The 21,597-nt window shown below is 33.9% G+C and overlaps 1 protein-coding gene across 3 annotated transcripts in view; it reads right to left on the bottom strand.

The window, feature by feature from the left end:
• The window catches only part of PAPOLG (poly(A) polymerase gamma), a 44,574-nt gene extending 34,530 nt beyond the window's left edge, over window positions 1–10,044 (bottom strand). For all 3 annotated transcript variants that reach the window (XM_051975333.1, XM_051975331.1, XM_051975332.1), the window contains exons 1-3: window positions 9,722–10,044; window positions 6,672–6,830; window positions 4,429–4,495 (exon numbers count right to left, since the gene is read on the bottom strand). In XM_051975333.1, the coding sequence (XP_051831293.1) occupies window positions 4,429–4,495; window positions 6,672–6,830; window positions 9,722–9,738 (243 nt within the window). In that variant the 5' untranslated portion in view covers window positions 9,739–10,044. The remainder of the gene's footprint in view (window positions 1–4,428; window positions 4,496–6,671; window positions 6,831–9,721) is intronic.
• Between the last annotated feature and the right edge of the window lie 11,553 nt (window positions 10,045–21,597).

Raw genomic sequence — 21,597 nt, 5'->3', positions numbered from 1 at the left:
AAAGCAAGCAAGTAACTAGAGCTGTAAGTCTTCAACAGAGATAATTGAACTTATAAGAAAGATCACCAAGACAGAAATCACCAAGACAGAGGGTACATAGAGGAAGAAGAGAAAAAAAGGACAAAGGCATGAAGGACATCCAAAATTAGGGGATGAGGAGAAGAGCTTTACAAAATTAAACATTTTATTGACATGAATCAAAGAATCCAAGAGTTGGAAGGGATCTCTCAGTAATCACTCAGTCAGACATATATGAAAAAAAAAAATCTCACTATACTATCTAGCCTTGAAGGTTTAAAGACCTTCAAATAAAAGAAAACCATCAACTACCTCTTGAGACAGTACATTCCATCTTAGGACAGCTCTAATTATTAGGGAGTTTTTCTTGACATCAAGCCTAAATAGGCCTTCTTGCAACTACACTCATTTCTGGGTTTACTTTCGGGGCCAAACAAAATAAACTAAATCCTTCTTCCATGTGACAGCTTCCCAAGTACTTCAAGAAATCTATAGTGTTATCTATCCATGTTTAATTTCTTCAATCAAGCCCTTTTTAAAAAAAAAAAAAATCAATTGGTTAAATATTTTCCATTTACATGTAAAAACATTTAATAGTCATTCTAAAATTTTTGAGTTTGAAATTCTTTCCCTGACTCTTTCCCCCACCCTCAAGCACTTTGATTTCAATTATACATGTGAAGTGATGCAAAACATTCCCATATTAGCAAAAGAAAACCTAAACAAAATAAAAGCCTAAAAAAAAAAATGTTTCAATGGATCAAGGCCTTTCACCATCCTGGTTGCCCTTCTTTGGATGTGTTCCAATTTATCCATGTCCTCAAATTTTGATTTCCTTGGATCTGGGCATCCACAATAGTCCAGATGAAATCTGACAAGAGCAGAGTATAGTAAGACAATCACATCTTCATTCCTGCAAGCTATGCTTCTCACAAGATTGCATTAGCTTGATTTGTTACTGCATTGTAATGCTGATTTATACTGTTTGAAGTTCACTGACGCCTCCAGATCTTTTCCAGTATAACTGCTATTGAGATATCTTATCTTTATGAAATTGATATTTTTTGGTACTTAAATCTAAGTCAATTCAAAGCCCAAAGTTTTAGTCTGTCAAGGCATTTTTCAATACTGTCATTAAATGTTATCCTTCCCAACTTTGTCATCTGACAATTTGATAAACATGCTACTTTGGTTCTATAATTTTTGCAAGCCACTGATAAAAGTGATTAAACAGCATTGCCAAGCACAGATTAAATACTATTACAGGCAAAACCACACACACCCCTAAAGTGCCAATAACAAACCCAATTTTGCTTCAGTTTAAACCTATTTGCAAAAAACAACAACAAAAAAATAAACCCCAAAATTTTAAGAAAATCTAAGTCATATTACTTAACTAAAATTTCATTCTCATATTTCTTGAAACTTTTATTATTAATCCAGTATCATGTCCTATATAAACACAACCAATATTAAAATACATTTTCCCATGTGAAAGGAGCATTCACTCATTTGAAGTAAATTATTCTCTTGCCAACCATGAGTTTCTAGAAGAGAATATCTCAAAAAAATGAGTAGTTTATACATAAGAAAAGGATAGAAAGGTAGAGATAAAATAGGGCAGATAAAATGGAATGTCAGCTTAAAAGGGAAGAAAGATGTTTACCTGCTCCAAAGACAGAGTAAGAGTGATATAAGCAGAAAGTAAATTGGATTAGAAATGAGAGGATCTGAATGTGAATTCCACCTCTTTAAGTAACAACCCATATATTATTCAAGTTACATGCTTTCTTGGGATACTAAGTTCCCTCATCAATAAATGGAGAACACTGGATAACAATGACCCTGAGGTCTCTTCCAGCTTTATCTAGAATCTACAAGATCTATATTAGATTAGACAAATTTTTTAAAATAATTAAATCTAACTAAAGAATATGAAAATTAGCCATTTCTTCTCCAGAAGGAAGAGGCATTTGGTGGCAGAGTTGAAGGAAGCCCTAGGTAAGAAATTTCTACCAATTTATGTTGCCAAATGTTTGAAAATCTAATTTCAGAAGGCTGCCTGGGGCACTGAGAAGTGAAATGATTTGCCAATAATCACCACCATTATTTGAAGATTAGATAAGATTAGAGAGCCAGGTCTTCTGGAGATAAGATTAGAACCCAGGTCTTCCTGCCTATTTTCTACCTGCATCTCTAAACAAGAATCACATAAATAATAAATTTCAGAGTTGAAAGGATCTAGAAAATAATCTAGTTCAACCTACATTTGAGCAGATAACTTTATGACATCCCTGAGCTAATTTCTACCTAAAAATTCCTATCAATGGGAAAATCCCTACCTCTTAGATCAGCCCATTCCATTTTTCAAAAGTTCCAATCATCACAAAATTTTTTCCTCACGTTGGTACAAATTTGCCATTGCTTGTCTTGTTCAGTGAAATTTGCTAGAACTATAAAATTACTTTTACATTTATACACGTATGAACTATTTAACATGTAACAATCTCAACTATTTCAAATGTCCTGTAAAAATCAAGAAGGCAATAAAAAGCAGTCCCCGGGAAGCAAAATCTATTAAATTTGCAGACTGCATAAAGCTTAAGATAGTTAATACAACAGAAAACAGGTAAGCTCCAAAAAGATTTGTATTAGGACACTGGGATGAAAATCTACCAAGATGAAATTTAATAGGAATAAATGTAAACTCTTAGTGTTGGGTTTGAGAAAAAGATTTTACAAGTACAAGTTGGGGGAGAGAGTCTGAGAGAAAGATGTGAGGATCTGGAGTTTTAAGTAGACTGCATGTTCAAAGAACAAACAGTATAATATTGCAGTCCCCAAAGCTACTGCAGTCTTGAGCACATTAAATAAATAGGGAGGCTTGTTCTTTCTGTAATGATGAAACTATGGTTAGAGAATTCTGTACAGTTCTGGGAACCACATTTTAGGAAGGACAATGATGAGCTTGAGCCAGAAAAAGACAATTAGGATGGGGAAACGCTAGAAGATCTGCTCAAGGAATAAAGATGATTTAACCGGAAAAAGAGATGGCTCAGAGCAACAAATAGCTGTCTTCAAGTACTTGAAAGGCTAGTCAAAGTGGATGAGGGATCAGATTTGTTTTGTTTAGGCAGAATCAGTTGCAAAGAGGCAAATCTAGACTGGATATAAGGGGAAAAATAAAAATTAGAGTTATCAATGATAATAAAGGTTTTCATTTGGAAGTTGTGGATTCAGCTCTTATTGAAAATCTTCAAGAAAAAACTGCAGGGATATTAGGTGTATTATAAGGTAGATTCTTTTTTGGGCATGAGTTGAACTAGATGACAACTAAGATCTCTTCCAAATTTGAATTTCTGTGAAAACCAGATGTGTAGAGAATTTCTACTTGGTTTTTCATTATTACCTTAATTGAGGCTCCTTTCATTTCTCACCTGTACCTTGTAATAGCTTCCTGACAAGTCATCCGGCCTCCAGATACTCCCTTCTTCAATTTAACTTACTCATAGCTACCAAAATAATTTTCCTAATGAATAAGTCTGACCATCTCACTCTAATACTCAAAAATCTTAAGGGACTAATTGTGCTCTAAGCTACTTTTCCAGATGTATTAGACTATCACAATTGAAAAGTATTCCCTCCTCACCACCTGTTTTTAAATGTTTTCTTCTTTTAAGGAATATTTCAAATGTTATTTTTTCCATGAATGAAGCCTTCCCTGAACCTCCCATTGAATATTCTTTCTTCTTCACAGATTATTTAAAGACCACTCTGTTAGATTTCATTTGGCCTCATATTTTGTGTAATATTTTAGCTGTAATTCTTAGATTATAAATACCATAGAGACAGAAACTATATTATTTTTCATCTTTGCATCTCCATCATGGAATGGGACTTTTCAGAGGCATTTAATACATACTGAACCAAAGTGAAAAGCATTCACTCAGTTTTTACTCTTACTCTATATTATCCTATTATTCTAACAAGCTGAACTTGTTTGCTTCCAAATCTACAACAGATTAGAAGTAGTAAATAGGGAGAAGTCCTGTTGGCAGAGACAATCAAGATGTGTTGGTGTTAACAAGAAAAAGCCATAAATGTAATTTTTAAAAATGTGCCTAATAACTCAAAACACAGCAATATGGAGTTATTTTAAAATGTGGGCAAATGGTCTAATCAGCTCAATAGACCCAAGGATGCTGCTAAATTCACAGTATAAGTGAAATATTTTAAAAAGTATAAATAAATTCTCCCTTGTGTTATTTAGATTACAAGACAATCTAAAATGTCTCGAGGGTTCCAGATATATGAAGATTTTGCCCAAAATTTTAATTTAGTCTTGTCTTTGTTCCTTAAGTATATCCTTTTGGTTATAAAGAGTAACTCAATATTTTTAAAGACTTTTACCTTACTTTCACTGAGTTCTGAAATCCATTCTTTTACCAGATTATTCAGTTTGCCAAGAACAACAAGTCTGCAATTAAAAAAAAAAGTTTTAGTTTTGGGGTAAACAAACAAAACACAAATCCTCAATTTTAACTAGAATGGCATCCCTTGAAATGATGCTTCCAGTGGATAGAACCAATAATTGTGCTATATAGACTTTAAAAAAAAAAAAAAGGCAAAAAGCTAACATTTTTATACTGCTATGTGCCAGATATGCTGGTAAGCACTTTTTACAATTATTTGATCCTTATAACCACCAGGTAGGTGCTATTACTATCCCTATTTTACAGGAGAAACCAAATCAAACAGAGGTTGAGTGATTTACACACTTGATAACACAAATACAAAGTGTCTGAGGATGGATTTGAACTTGGATCTTCTGACTCTAAGCTCAGTGCTCTAATCTATTGTGGTTAAAGCCCATGTTATTTGTGCACACAATTTTACCAATGTGTGAACAAAAAAAAAATATAAGTACCAAAATGGATAATCACAGAATAATAGTACCTCACATTTATATACCATTTTAAGATTTACAAACCATTTTCTTCCCAACAACCTTTTAAGATGAAGACAACTGACTTCAGAGAGCATAAACTGATGTTCCATCCAAGAAACTGCCTCCATCATAAAAGAAAATGATTACAAATAGACTCATCCTGCTTTTCTAACCTTACTTCCATCCCAATCTCCTTATGTACCTTATTTTTCAACCAAACCTGGAAAAACTGAATAATCCAATATCACCCTCACTTTTGCTCACACCCTATTTCATGTCTAGAATACCCTTCCTTCACTAAGTTCCATCTAATTATATCATTATGTGTCTCCCCCAATAGCATTTTATTTTTCCAATTACATGTAAAGATAGTTTTCAACATTTAAGATTTTGAGTTCCAAATTTTTCTTCTTCTCTTCCTTACTCCGCCCCCCCCCCCCCCCCCCCGTCCTCCCTTGCCCCAAGACATCAAGCAATCTGATATAGGGTATACATGTACAATCATTTTAAACATATTTCCATATTAGTCATGTTGTGAAAGAAAAATTGGAACAAAAGGGAAAAACCACAAGAACAACAACAACAACAACAACAACAACAAAAAAAAAAAAACAAGAAAAGGTGAAAATAGTGTGCTTTAGTCCATATTCAGTCTTCATGGTTCTCTCTCTGGATATGGATGGCACTTTCCATCCCAAGTCTTAAATCACTATATTGCTAAGAAGAATTAATTCTATCACAGCTGATTACAAAATTTTGCTGTTACTATATACTACGTTCTCCTGGTTCTGCTCACATCAGTTCATACAAGTCTCTCTAGGCTTTTCTGAAATCAGCCAGCTAATCATTTCTTACAGAACAATAATATTCCATCATATTCATATACCATAACTTATTCAGACCATCCCCAATTGATGGGCATCCATTCAGTTTCCAATTTCTTCCACTACAAAAAGAGCTGCCACAAACATTTTTCCCTCTTTTATGATCTCTTTTGACTATAGACCCAATAGTGGGAATGCTAGAGCAAAGAATTAGCAGTTTTACAGCCCTTTAGATATAGATCCAAATTGCTTTCCAAAACGGCTGAAATCAGTTCGCAACTCAACCAACAATACATTAGTGTCCCAATTTTCCCACATCTCCACCAACATTTATTATTATATTTTCCTGTCATTTTAACCAATCTGATAAGTGTGAAGTGATACCTCAGAGATGCTTTAATTTTCATTTTTCTAATCAACAGTGTATATATCATACTTTTCAAGGTTGAGCTCAAATGCCATTTATTCCAAATATCACTGACAATCTTTTAATAGCATTTTATATATACCCTTTATATAGATAGTTGATACTGTAGTTATTCATATAAATCTTAATCTTTAATATAAACTATAAACTACTTGAAGAAAGAAATATATATCTTTGTATCTTTTATAGTACTAGTATCAAACTCAAATAGAAACAGGTACCAATTATTTGTACACAAAGAACTTTCAGGCCACATACAGACATAGTTTTAAAATGTAACATCTGTTTTATTGTACTTTTATATATTTTGTTAAATATTTCTCAATTACATTTTAATCTGGTTCAGACTATATTTAGGTGTCTTATAGGCAGCATATCAAATGTCTGTCTTATTATCTATCACAAAACCTAAAACAGGGAAGACACTTCAATGTTTGTTAAGTGAATGACATACCTGTGATTTAATTCCTCTTCATCTTCAAATACACCAAATGGTTTCATGGCTTCAATTAGCTTCTGTGTATAAATATGATCTATTTCTTTGGGAGATGCCAAACTAATCGGAGATGTGATTCCATAATGCTTTTGACGCTGGGTCTCCAGCACAGCACTTCTGCTTAGAAAAGATAACAAAAAGAAAAACTAAAATTATCATGAGACTGTGATTTAGTGTACTACATTTTAATTTCCCTTTCAGGTTCACCAAAGGCATTAATATACATTATATTAGGGTGACGTCTCACTTTTGGTCCTAAAAAGTATATCTAAACTCCTACTGCCCAGATAACAACACTCAAAAGATGTGAGAATACTGTATTCTACTAACACAATTAGCACTTTTTCAGTTTGGGAAAAGTCTATTTGTGAACTATTTGCCCATGTAAATAGGACATATTTATTTTAAAGATTGCCATCATTTATAAGGTCAGTAAAATTCAAAATATCATACTAACTTTACATACATTCTCAACCAAGCCTTCTGGGCCACACTTTAAGTACCACAGATGTTATCTCTATTTTATATTGTATTATTTATTATTTCTGTATCTATCTTATAGATAAGAAAACTGACTGAAAGATGTAATTACCAGTCGATATTTAATAAGTATAGAAGGCTGAATTCCAACAGAGTTATTTCTTGACCTCAATTGCACAATAAGTGAAAACCATTATGATACGTAGCCTCTAAAAGTTTTATAGAAGATCAGAAAGTATCTCCAGAAGCTTTCCCTATATTCCCTTCTCCCCAGCCTTGGCAGAAAAAAACATTCTCTTCCTGCAAAGAGCCTTTGAATGAAGGGAATTTGGGATTAGACTAAGGAAGGAAATGGCTATCTATCTTGGGCTTTCAAGAAAGAATCTGTATTATTTATAGCAATTATTAATAAACCTATGTCAGGCTTATTTGGGACAGCTAGATGATATGGTGAATAAATAGGTATTAGGCTCCAGCTTGGGAAGACCTGACATCTAGTCCATCATGACTCTGGGCAAATCATTTAACACTTTGCCTCAGTTCCTCATCTGTAAAATGAGCTTGAGAAGAAGGTGGCAAACCACTTTTTTTTCTTGGCCAAGAAAATCCTAAATGGGGTTGAAAAGAGTTAGTTTCCTTTGAGGGAAAAAAAAATCACAACAAATAAAAAAAGATGATTTAGAATCATTTAAAATAAAAAACATTATCAACTTACTCTGAAAGGGGGCAACTATTAACATAAAAGTCAAGTTATTTTATTAGAGAGATACAAACAGCCACAAATTAGAAGGAACTTGTGAAATATTCAGGCCTTTCAAAAGGGGAAAAAACTGCACAACGGGGAAGGGGGAGTAGAGTAACAGATATAGGTTTATGGAAGTGGGGATGTGTAGGGAGAAAGATGAGAATTTGTTCTTTAATTCTATCAGAACTAACTCAAATTCTCTTTACTTGGATTAGACCCATATGCCATTTGCAAAATTCCCAAATGCACTAATTTAAAATGTCTTAATTCATCCGGTGCTTTGCTTGACACCACACAATATAAATTGATAAAGGCTCTAGGCCTTCTAGAGAAGTCAATCATGTGATAAAGACAGCACTATATATCTATTAAGCCTATAGCTACAAAAAGGTATCAAAGGTTGTTTCTCATTTAAAAAAAAAAAAAAAAAAAGAGAGCAGAAATAATGCTTTAGGGTCAAAGGATAACTTAATATCCTTCTTAAAACACTTATTGATCCTTAATCATAAGGACATAAGGGAAGATACTTAGTTTCCAGAAAATAACCAAAAACAATGACTTTTAGATCTCCAGCAGCAATCATTTTGTTGCCAGATAGTTGATAGAGAAAGAAGTTTAGGGATCAGCTTTAGTGTCTCCCATGGAGAGGAATCAAGTCCCATTTCTAAGTTATACTAGTGTCGCTGGGTAAAGCACTTCACTTTGTCATAGCACTAAGCAATTCTCTTAAGACTGAAACTTCAGCCTAAGTGGGGCTTAGACTCGGTAACCTTTCTTCACCTATATTAATGACACCATTAAAAAAAAAAAAGACCATTTTAAATCACTATTTCAGCTAGCAAGATCAATCTTCCCAGTTTGGCCTCCAGTTGAAAAGGATTTATTTCATTTCCTCTTCATTTTCGACAATTAATTGTAATGGTCATCTATGATAATTATAATATACATGATATTATATAATAATAATAACTAATATAAGATAGTTCTTACAATGTGTTTTTATAAGATGGATATTATACTACAACTTTGATGACGGCCTAACAAAACAGTTACTATAAGATAGCAAGGTAACAAAATAGTTTTTTATAAGCAGAAATTAAAACTAGACAACAATCTTTTCCAAGAACAGAATCCAAGAGTAATTTTGATTGAACATGAAGACTCTAGGATGCAGAGGAAATGACATATGAGAAGCTCTCTTTAGAAAAGGGAAACTGAGGCGAGTCCTCCGCTGGACCGAGCCAGCAAACTAGGTGCACTTCCTGAATGGCTATGAGGAAGGTGCTTTCTGTGTTGTTGTTGTGGAGGGAGCCGAGAAAAGCAGCCACGCAGAAGCTGCCAAGGGATCAAGCACGGGAAGACTGGGTGGACGCACAAAAACGGCGGCCCGGAGGGGAGACACGGCCGGGAAGCCAATGTTCCGGGGGCCGGGAGGTTGGGTGGGGGAGCAGCGACGGGTTCGGACGGGCTCCTGAGCCACAGGGTGTGCCCAACAAACTCCCGACCCCCTCCCCTTCCTCCAGACTTAGCAGCATCAGCTGGGGGACACGTCGCGGGTGGGGGTGGGGACAGACGGAACCAGAGAGCCCCAGCCGCAGCCCCCGGGGGAGGGGCGATGAGATGGACCCGGCGGGAGGCCCAGGTGGGGGTGGGGGTGGGGGGGTGTAACGAGAGTAGTGGCTGAGGGAGGGGAGCGCGACGGGAAGTGGACACCTCCCAACTGCCGCCCCCGCCCGCCGGGCCCGGATCCCGCCCGCCGGCCCGCGGGCCTGCCCGAACTTACGCTGACATTTCTTTCATCGCTTCCTGCGCCTCCACCTCTGGCAAGAGTTGTTCTCTCTTCCCTTCAGCGGCCCCTTTCACTCCTTCCTTCTCCTCCTCCGTTCGCTCCCTCGGTTTTCCTAGGCTCGCTCGCTCTCGCTAGCTAGCTCGTTCTCACTCACTCGCTCGCTAGTTCGCTCGCTCGCTCACTCAATCGCTCTCTCACTCACTGCGGCCGAAACATCCAACCCAGCGGCGCGGCCCGAGCCCGCGGGGCCGGCCCTATTTATGACAATACAGCGCGGCCGCCGCCGCCGCTAACGCCAACATGGCGCCCCTTCCCGACGGGCCTCGCGCGGCGGGCGCCGGCGCCGGCTCCGCCCCCACCCCTTTCTCTCCCCGCCCGCCAGGCTCCCGACAGGCGGCTCCCTCCCCACCTAGCGGCTGCTTGGCGCTCTGGGATAGTGGCGGCCAGGTGCGCGCCGCTCCGGAGCCCAGGCCCCTCCTCTCCAGACTCCTCCCGGGCCCGGGCCCCGACTAGCCTGCGCTAGCTCCCCGAGGCACTGATGACAGCTTGGGAACGCTAGACGGATTTCATTGATAGACTAATGCTGCCTGCGCATTGCTCCTTGTATCTTGCGTAGCAGCCGCAGGTCTATCCTAACGGTAAAGCTCCTTCAGGGCTTGGTTTCTTTTCATGTTAAAATGAACACACATTTATTTTACTTTTTATTTTTGTTAACTTTTAGTTTTATTAAGTTAAATTTGTTTTTAATTTTTAAATTAACTAAATGCTTGTTAATGGAAAAAAAATAAAAATTTATTTTTCTCCCTTCTACCTCCATACACACTGAAAAAAATAAAGCAAATGCAGGACCACATATCATACAAACATAGTGATGCAAAACAAATTCCCACTTTGGCCACGTCCAAAATCGTCGTGTTTGATCATTGCACTACCCAGAATTCTTTAGGTCTTTCAGAATTGCTCCTTTAAAAATTTTTTTAAAACAATATTGACATTATACTGTCCTATAAATTGTTCTGATTCTGCTCCCTGCAGACTTCATCAATCCACAAAAGTCTTCCCAGCTGTCTATTGTCTTTTCTTTTCTTATAGGACAATAACTTTAAATTACATAATTACTGATAAAATGGTCAAAGGATATGAACAGAAAACTTTCAGATGAAATTAAAGCCATTTTTAGTCATATGAAAAAATACTCTAAATCACTATTTATTAGAGAAATGCAAATTAAGACAACTCTGAGGTACCACTTCACATCTCTCAGACTGGGTAAGATGACAGGAAAAGATAATGATAAATGTTGGAGGGGATGTGGGAAAACTGAAACACTAATATATTGTTGATGGAGTTGTGATCTGATCCAACCAATCTGGAGAGCAAGTGGAACTACGCCAAAAGGGCTATCAAACTACATCCCCTTTGATCCAGAAGTGTCTCTGCATCCATGCAGAAGGGTCTGCATCCCAAAGAAATCATAAAAAGGGGAAAAGGACCCACATGTGTAAAAATGTTTGTAGCTCATTTTGTGGTAGCAAAGAATTGGAAAATGACTAGATGCCCATCAATTGAGGAATAGCTGGACAAGTTGTGGTATATGAAGAAAATGGAATATTATTGTTCTATTAAAAACAATCAGTGAAGTGATTTCAGAAAAACCTGGAAAGACTTACATGAAAGGATGCTGAGAAAGTGAGCAGAATCAAGAGAACACTGTACACAGTAACAAGATTATGTGATTATCAATTGTGATGGACTTGATTCTTCTAGACACAATTTGGTATTCTGCATCCAGAGAGAGGACCATGAAGACTGAATGTAGATCGACACATAATATTTTCAACCTTTTTTGTTTGTTTTCTTTCCTGTTTTTTTCCTTTTGGTCTTATTTTTCTTGTAAAACATAACAAATATGGAAATATTTTTAGAAGAATTGTACATGTATACCCTCTATCAGATTGTTTGCTGCCTTGCGGAGGGAGGGAGGTAAGAGAGGGAGGAAGAAACATTTGGAACTCAAAATCTTACAAATGTTGAAAAACTATCTTTACATGTAATTGGAAAAATACTATTGAAGATTTTTAAAAATAAATAATATAATTACAATTACTGCTACTGGTTCAGTCTTTCTCCTTCAAGGAAAAGAGTGGAATAGAAAATCTTTGTAACAACTATGCATGCTCAAGTAAAATAAATTCCCACACTGATCATTTACAAAAATGTCTCATGCATATTTAATCCATCACCTCTCTGTCAGGAGGTAAATACAATTCATATGTTATAAGAAGTTAAACTCCAAATGGATATATGAGACATATAAAGTCTCTCAAAAATTATTTTGAATTTAAGCACCAAATAAAATGAGCATTTTAATATATATTAGAATAGTAAAAGAGGAATATATATGGAACTTGCAGAAACTTACACCAAGGCTCATGCTACCTTCAGAATAATTTTGTCTGCTGGACACAAATCTCTATAAGTACAAATTGTAAATCTTTTATAGAGCACTGGATTTTGAGTCAGAGACACCTAGATTCAAATACTACCTCAGACACTTAACTACTCTGTTACTATGGGCATGTCATTTAACTTCTGTACAGCCTTAATTTTTCTTTTCTGTAAAATGGGAATGATAATAGTACCTATATCACAGAGTTGTTAGAAAGACCAAATGAGATAATATATGTAATGTTTGTAAACATTCCAACACTATAGAAATGTGAGCTATCGTTTTAGATTATAGGATAACAGATTTACATTGGAAAATCTCTTAGATGTCAGCCACACTCCAGTTTTGCCAATAAGTAAAACTGAGGTCCTGAGAACTGAGGCTCAAGTTCACATAAGTAGTAAATTGGAAAGCTGGATATCAGACCCAGGTCCTCTTAGTGCATTGCAATGACAGAAAAATTCAACACTCTAAAGACAACCAACCTCCTATGAGCTTAGGGCATTGGGGTAACTAACATAAGTCCATCAGCAATGAGAACTTAGAACTTGGGTAGCTTGATCCATACCAATAGATATTAATATATTTCTAATTGAAGTGGTAGGAAATTGAAAACACAACTTTTTGTGGCAACATACTTATCTGTGTATGTGAGAGTGGAGTTGAAAACACTCCATTTAGCCTGTGTCTTGATAAGTTAAAGATTTTTTTAAAAATTTGTTGAATAAGGCAATGAAAAATGAGTTAACAGGATTTGTATACTTATCTGACCTAAGCAAAGCCATTGGATAAAAGATTGGATCATGCTGCAAACACTTTGTATAGAAAGGAAAAGTTATCTCAGAATCAAGGAATGAGAAAATTTTTTTTTTGGGGGGGGTCTGGATTTTAGAAGTTAGAGCAAGTATGGAATAAAGGGAAGACATTTATTATATCATATTATATGTAGCATTATAAAGGAGATTGCAAATTGAGCAAAGTCACAAGCACAGGTCAGCTCTTTCCCTAACTTCCCTTCCGAATATCTGCATCCATAGAGAACAATTAGCCCCAATGCTTTATAAACTATTTGAAAAAATAGGGAATGAAGGAGTCCTACCAAATTCCTTTTATGATACAGACATGGTACTGATACCTATATAATATAATCTCTTGTTTCATTTGGTTTTTGGTAACCAAAATTTGCTTTAACTTTGATGTAGTGTATAGGGTATAGGGCCTGGAGTCAAAAAAGACTCTTTTTCCTGAGTTCAAATGTGGCCTCAGGCACTTATTAGCCTAGTGAACCTGGACAAGTAGCTATAATCCTGTTTCTTCGTCTGTAAAATGAGCTAGATAAGAAAGAAATGGCAAACCACTTCAGGGTCTTTGCCACGAAAACCCAAATGGGGTCACAGAGAGTCTGACTAGAGGCAGCTATAAATGTAAGGTTAGGTAAAGAACCCAGCATCTGTCTAGGTGTTAATGAATTTTTACTAACTAGAACTTAGAGGAATTGCGACTGAACTCAAGACTTTTCATTTAAAATAAGCTTCCTAAAACCCAAAAGAAAGAAACCAAGTGGAACCTTAGTGTTATTTTATTACCCCAGACAAAATGAGCTAACTATTGTAACAAGATTAACAAGATGTTTTACACACACACACACAGAATTGCTAAAAAGACAAAGAAGGTTGTTTTTTTTTTAAGTCTCCCATACTTAATTTAATGAAATAATAAATAACAAAAATGATTTTTAATGAAAATGAAATTTATTTTTAACCAATATTAAATTATTTTGATTATTTCTATTTTATAGTGTAGTTTGAGATTTGGTAATGTGAGGCCACCTTTGTTCTTACTTTTTTCATTTCCCTTGTGATTCTTTTTTTTTTTTTTTGCCTCTATATGCATTTCATTATGATTTTTTCTAGTTCTTATAAAATAAATATTTGGTAGTTTGAATAAGTAAATAAGTTAGTTTTTTCATTTTATTGACTTATTCTACCCATGAGCAATTAATGTTTTTCCAATTAGATCTCTATTTCTATAAAGAATGGGTTATAGTTGTATGTATACATTTCTTAGATGTCTCTTGGTAGGTAGATTCACAAGCATTTTATATGTTCTAAAGTCATTTTAAATAAAAATTATTTCTTCCGGCTGAGTTTTATTGGTATCATATAGAAATGCTAATGACTTTTATGAATTTATTTTATATCCTATAAGTTTGTTGAAATTATTATTTCAGTTTTTAGTTAACTCATGATTTTTTAGGTACACTACCATATCACTGCAAAAAAGTGATCATTTTATTTCTTCTTTACCTATACTTAGCTGTTCAATGTCTTTTTCTTGTCCTATTGCTATAGCTAGCATTTCTAGTACTATGTCAAAAAGAAGTAGTGACAATCAAAATCCTTGTTTCATCCTTAATTTTAATGGAAAGGATTCTAGTTTGTCCTTATTATACATAATATCAGCCCTTGGTTTAAGATACATACTATTTATCATTTTAGGGGAAAAGTCCAATTATTTCAACTTTTCTAATAAATTAAAAAACAGAAATGGATGTTGTATTTTGTCAAAAACTTTTTCTACATTTATTGATACAATCATATGATTTTTGTTGTTTTTACTATTAATATGGTTGTATAGCTGTCCTAATATTAAACCATCCTCATATTCCTGATAAAAATCTGATCATATCATAAGGCATACTTTTTATATGTTGTTTTAGCACTTTTGCTAGCATTTTTATTTAAAATGCTTGCCTGTATGTTCATTAGAGACATTAGTTTATAGTTTCGTTTTTTTCTGTTTTGACTCCCCCTGATTTATCTATCAAGACCATATCGGTATCATAAAAAAATCAGAATCTCTTCTTTTATTATTCTTTGCAAACAGTTTTTATAAAATTGATATAATTGTTCTTTGAATATATGATAGAGTTCACTTGTGAAAACATAATCATCTTGATTTTTTTCTTTGGAAGTTCATTTATGTTATTTTCAGTTTCTCCCTCTAAGAACATATTGTTTAAATTTTCTTTTTTTTTTTTAAATTTTTGGGCATATTGTATTTTTGTAAATATTCATTTATTTCATTCGAGTTGTCAGTTTTATTAGGTGTATAGTGTGGCAAAAGTTTAAATATCATTTATCACAAATTACAATTAAATATCATTTATCACAAATCACAAATTAAATATCATATATCACAAATCTTCATTGTGAATTCTTTTTCATTTTTGATACTGGTAACTTGGTTTTCTTTTTTCATCTTTTATAATAAAATTAGCTAATGATTTGTGTATTTTATTCTTTAAAAATCAGCATTATTCTTTGCTTTCAGTTTTCTTGATCTATTCCTTCATTTTTAGGATTTCTGTTTTGGTGTTTAATTGAGGCTTGTTAATGTGTTGGTTTGCTAGCTTTTTAAATCACAGTCCCAATTTGTTAATTTGTTATTCTCTTTTTTGTTAATGAAAGGATAGACATGTTCCCTTAGGAACTACTTTGGCTACATCCCCCAAATTTCGGTATGTAGACTCGTTGTTGTCATTATCTTTAATCAAATTATCTATTTCATTGATCAGTGGAACATATGAGCTATTCAACATAAAAAGCAAACAGATGAATCTAATAGCTTAGTGTTCAGTAAACAGCTACTAGAATAAGGATTTACTATTTGAAACAAAATTCTGGGAGAATTGGATAGCAGTATGTAGAAAATTAGATTTACATCAGATTCTCACATCAAGGTAAATTCCAAATGGATACATGACCTAGATTTTAAAAGTTACATTATAAGCAAATTAGAGAAATGTGGGGAAAATTTCCTATCATATCTATAGAATGATGAAAATTTCTTGACCAAATAGGTAATAAGCAGGATTATGAGATAAGATGGATAATTTTGATCATATAATATTAAGAAAATTTTGCACAAAACTCCCAAAGACAGGGGAATTAAAAGGAAACAATTAACTGGGGGAAAATCTTTTTAGCTAATTTCTCTGGTAGTTTACAAGGAACATAAGGAATAGATTCAAACTTGTAAGAATAAGAGTTATTCCTCATTTGATAAAAGGCTTAAAGATATAGATTCTCAAGAAACAAAACCAAAGACATGTGGGAAAAAAAATGCTCTTAATCTCTAGTAAATAGAGAAATGCAAATTAAAGCAATTCTGAGGTTCTTCTACACATCTATCAGATTGCAAAGAAGATAAAAAAGATACAAATTACAAATGTGACAGTGACTGGAAAAACAAGTACATTTATGCACCATTAATGGACTAATACTCTAGCCCAGCCATTCTGGAGAGCAATTCAGAATTATACAGAAAATGTTATTAAACAATTCATGACCTTTGAACCTGCTATATCTCTACTGTACCCAAAAGACATCAAACAGAGAGGAAAAGGTCCTATGTGCACATACACAAAAAAATTTAGCAACTCTTTTGTGGTGGGAAAAAAACCCTGGAAACTATGGGAATATCCATCAATTGGGGGATTTTTGAACAAATTGTGACATGTGAATATGCTGGGATATCCTATAATAAATGAAAAAAGATTATTTCAAAAAGACATGGAAAGACTTATATGAACTAATGCGGAGTGATGTGAATAGAACCAGGAGAGCAATTTTTATATCAATATTACAAAGAATGAAGTTTTGAAAACTTTTATAAACTGATGAGGAATGAAATAAACAGAATCAAGACAACAATTTATGCACTAACAATAAGATTATAAAAACAAATTTTTGAATTACCATCCAGTATTCCAGGAGACCAATGATATATGTATTCCTTATCTCTTGACAGAGAGCTGAGGGATTTAAAGTACAGAGTGAGATGTATTTTTTGAATATGGTCAATGAGAGATGTCGTGTTCCTTACCTGTGCATTTTTTTAAACAAGAAATTTGTTTTTCTTTTTTTTCCCCAAAAAGATAATAGGAGGAAAAGAAAATGTGTTTTTGTTAAGCAATAACAACAACAAATAATAACACTTTAATTAGAAATAAAACAAAGAAAGGAACATCTGAATTACCCAGAATTATATAGGTAGTAAATTGCAGAGCTGAACCTAAAACCTGAGATCTTCTGACAAATCTAGAACTCTTTTCAGTGCTGCTTTATTAAAAAAAAAAAAATACTGCTACACAATAGCACTGCTAAGTCTATATCTCAAAGCCATCAAACAAACAAAAAACAAAAAGAGCAAAGGACTTGTTTGTACAAAAATATAGCTATTCTTTTTTGGGTGGCAAAGAATTAGAAATTGAAGTTTTCTCACCACCAATTGGGAAATGGCTAAACAAGCTATGGTATATGATTGTGATGGAATATAACATAATAAAGTTATAAGAAATGCCAAGCAGAATGATTTCAGAAAATCCTGGAAAGACTTACATGAACTGATACAAAATGAAGTGAGTAGAATCAGGCAAATGTTGTACACAGTAATAGCAAAATTATATGATGAAGAATTGTAAATGATTTAGCTAATCTCAGCAATCCAGTGATCTAAGACAACTCCAAAGGACTAATGATAAAGCATACTATCTACTTCCAGAGAAAGAATTGATATTTTCTGAATACAGACTAAAACATGCTGTTTTTCATTTTCACTCTTTTAAAAAAATTTTTAGTGTTCTTGTATAAAATGACCAATATAAAAATGCTTTATATGATTTCATATGTATGACATATCTGTCTGCTTACCATCTCAGGGAGGGCAAGAGGAATAGAATTTGGGATTCAAAACTTTTAAAAAAATGTTAATAATTATTTTAACATATAAAAGAGGGATAATTTATAAATTATAGATAAAATTGCATATTTTATATATATGTATACATATATATATGTATATATATATATATTAATTCTTTTGAGAATGAAAAAAAATCATGCTACAGGAATTTACAATCCAAGCCTTTTTAAAAAATGCCTTTAATGTAAAAAAAAAATTAAATAATCTTCAAAGATGTTTGTGAACTATTACAAATAATTTAGAATATTTATTATAGTTCAGAGCAAGTCAATAGAGTCAATAGAGTTCAGAGCAAGTCTTATTTGTTCACCTACTGTCATAGTCTTATTAATCTTCCTGCCTTTATCCTTTCATCCTTCCAACTCATCATTTATTCCACTACTAGAATATCGTTTTATGAAGAGCTCTAGTCATAAAACTGCTCAAAAATTTCCAATGGCTCCATATACCTACTGTGTAAAGTTCAACCCCCTTTATAAACTGATGCCATCGTGTCTTTCCAGACATCATATAGTGCTCCTGCCAAATTAAACCATGTGTCCTAAGACACACCACATTCTTATACCTCTCTGCTTTTGCTTAGGTGATTAACTGGAGTTTTTTTCCTCTTAAATTGTTGAACTGAGTAACAATATTCCTTCCTGTCTCTCCCTCCATAACCAGTTCACATTCTATTCACATGATATTGTATATTGTGGCTATCTGTGTTGGTATCTTATCTGTTCATTAGATTATATTCTTGAGAATAGTATTCTGACTTAACTAAACTTACTATTTTTTTTTCCAGCTCTTAGTATTGTTTTTTGCACAGTACCTGGGTTTAATAAATGTTCTTTGAATCTTAAATAGAAACCCAACAACTCCACTCTTAATACTTTTTGCTAAAAGATTGTAGGAAACAGGAGAAAATCCTTATCCTTGACTTTAAAATTTTCAACCTTACAATATAATTTTTTTTCCTCTAAAGTTAACAAAGATACAAATGTGTTATGGTGATGGGAAACATTGTTGATATTAATTTTAAAAAGTAAACTTCCAAGAAGAGTAGTAGACTTTGTATTCTCCTACCTTAATTATATTTCAGTATAAAGTGAATTTACATGGGGTAGGAAGATGGTAGCCATGGGATTCTGCGATCTTAAGATAACCTTGCAGTCTTAAATTAAGATAACATTGAATAGAGAAGAGTTTTGATCGACCAAGATTCCTAGTGCATGAAAGGAAAATCTACTCCTTGGAAAATTATCCTGAATGCATCTCTTAAGAGACAACAGAAAGAAAAGTTTTAAAGTAAAAGAAATGGGAGAGTGTAAGTTGTTATTGGCTGTGGACAACAATAATAATATAAGAAGATGAGCTTATATTCCAATGTTCTTATCCAATAGCAAAACAAAAGCAGCCAAAGAAACAAAAACAAAAAACCCTCCCAAGCAGTTATTTTATCTACCTGTGAAAGTTTGCAGAACATTCAATATAATCAACTAGTATTAGGAAAATAACTTGCCCTCACAGTGTTTCTATCTGAACCCTGCCAAAAACAAGTAAGAACAAGATGCTCAACAATCACTAAGTCTTACAGATTTCTTTTTGGAAACAGAGGGTGTTGGAATCCTTACTAACTGCTAACTAATTAGAGTTGATCTAATCTTACAAGAAGATGTTTTGGGCAGAACCTGAAACAAGGTACTAAGTAGAACTACCCATAATCCCTCTCTCTGGAAGGAGCATAAATAGGCCAATGGGCCAGTCGGAGAGTTCTTCAGAGAGTGAAGAAGCTACAAGTCGAGATTTCACCGGAATGACATGAAGATTGGAGCTGGCTGGAGGCTGAAGAAAGCAGAGGCAGAGGCTGAAGGACCAGACCTTTGGATTTAAAGACATTTGGAGAGAGCTCTTGGAACCAAGCAGAGAGATAGGCCTCTAAGCTAACCGGGCTATATTGGAGATATTAAAAGATTTGAACTTTTATCACCTGGCTGCTTTTTGAGAAGAAAAAGCTCACAACAAGAGGGATTTAAAACCTTGTCATTGCTACTAGAAATAACAAAGAGTTTATCATTGAGGAAGTTGGACTTAGTGGAATAAATATAGATCATTCAAAGAAATAGAAACTATGAAATTTATACATACTACAAAAAGTTATCATCTTCTGAAAACTGAGGAAAGATTAGGTAGGTGATGCAGTAGATAAAGTATCCAGCCTGAAGTCAGAAAGACTCATCTTTATGAGTTCAAATCATCCCAGATGTGTGACCTGATCAAGTCACTTCACCTTGTTTGCCTCAGTTTCCTTATCTGTAAAATGAACTGAAATAAGGAAATTGCCAGGAAAACCTCAACTGGAATCATGAAGAGTTGGACACAACTGAAATACTTGAACAACAACAAATGGTTAGGAAGACATGATATAATGTCAAAAAATTATACATAAAATCTCTCTCTTTTTCAAGGACAAATGACAAATCCCCATACTACAAATACAAATTTCAAAATCTCCTTAAAACATGAACCAATATCTTGTATTGGGACTAGCATTATTACAGATAGAACTGTTGTTTACAACCTCTCAGATACAACATAAATTCAAATAATTTAAGAACATTTTAAACAGATGTTGCCATACAAAATACTCATACTTTCCAAGTTGTATAAAATTAAAAAGCTTTCAAAACACAAAGAGCTAGCAGAAGAAATAAAAATTATGTGGAAACAAGATGAGGTAAATATCAATTTTGTCTTCCTTGTCTGCTATTAGAGTGGAACCTAGGATGCTTACAGTGAACCTACAAAAAGTGAGCTGACATTCTAACACTTAAATTGAAGTACAAAAAGCAGTTATCTTTTCTCATCTGTGCAATTGTCTATAGAAGATGAATATATATAAATGAGGATAGCTACTTGTACTTGTCCTGGAAGCATTTTTATCTGAACTCCATTGAATAGATGGAAGATGAGAAGAATTATTTGTCTCTACTATTAATAATCAAATATGAATTTGGACAAAGTTCAGAAGACAGTAAAAGATAAATAAAGGCCTAATATGATATGGTCTAAGGGAAAAGTTGGACACAATGGAACAAATGAATTACAATAATATTAATGAAAATAACCTTGAAATGTTAGTGAAACAGACTCTGATAATGTCAATGTTTGTGTTAATGCTCTTGTTGGCATGTGCAAGTGTTCCAAAGAATCAACATTATGGTTCTACTTTAAGAAATCTAATATAATTTATTTTAGATGTTATTATAGCACTTTGAACAAAATGGTAGCATAAACTTCATTCAGAAAACTTATAATAACCAAAAGAACTAAAAATAACTATTAAATGGTTGTGTGATAATATTAAATTCTTTCTATACCACAAGTTAAAAAACAGATTTCCTATTAAGCAGAATACTTCTGAAATGATCTGGTTATATCATGTATATAATTAACTTTTTGTTTGGTTTTGCTTTTTTTAAAAAAAGATTTTTAAAAAAGCAAGTAGAATTTCATAAAGTTATACTTTTGAATGGAAAAACTTTTAAAATGAATTAATAGTTGTAAATAGATCCAATTTGAAACTGCTGTGATGACCATCAGGTGATGAGGATAGTAGAGCTAGTACACTTTTTAATGTTCTGGTACCAAGAGAATTCATAATAAATCAGAA

The sequence above is a fragment of the Antechinus flavipes genome, chromosome 2 (genome assembly GCF_016432865.1).
Source record: "Antechinus flavipes isolate AdamAnt ecotype Samford, QLD, Australia chromosome 2, AdamAnt_v2, whole genome shotgun sequence".
Classification (NCBI taxonomy): Eukaryota; Metazoa; Chordata; class Mammalia; order Dasyuromorphia; family Dasyuridae; genus Antechinus; species Antechinus flavipes.
The sequence above is the reverse complement of the archived record's forward strand: the minus strand, read 5'-3'. Positions and strand labels throughout refer to the sequence as shown.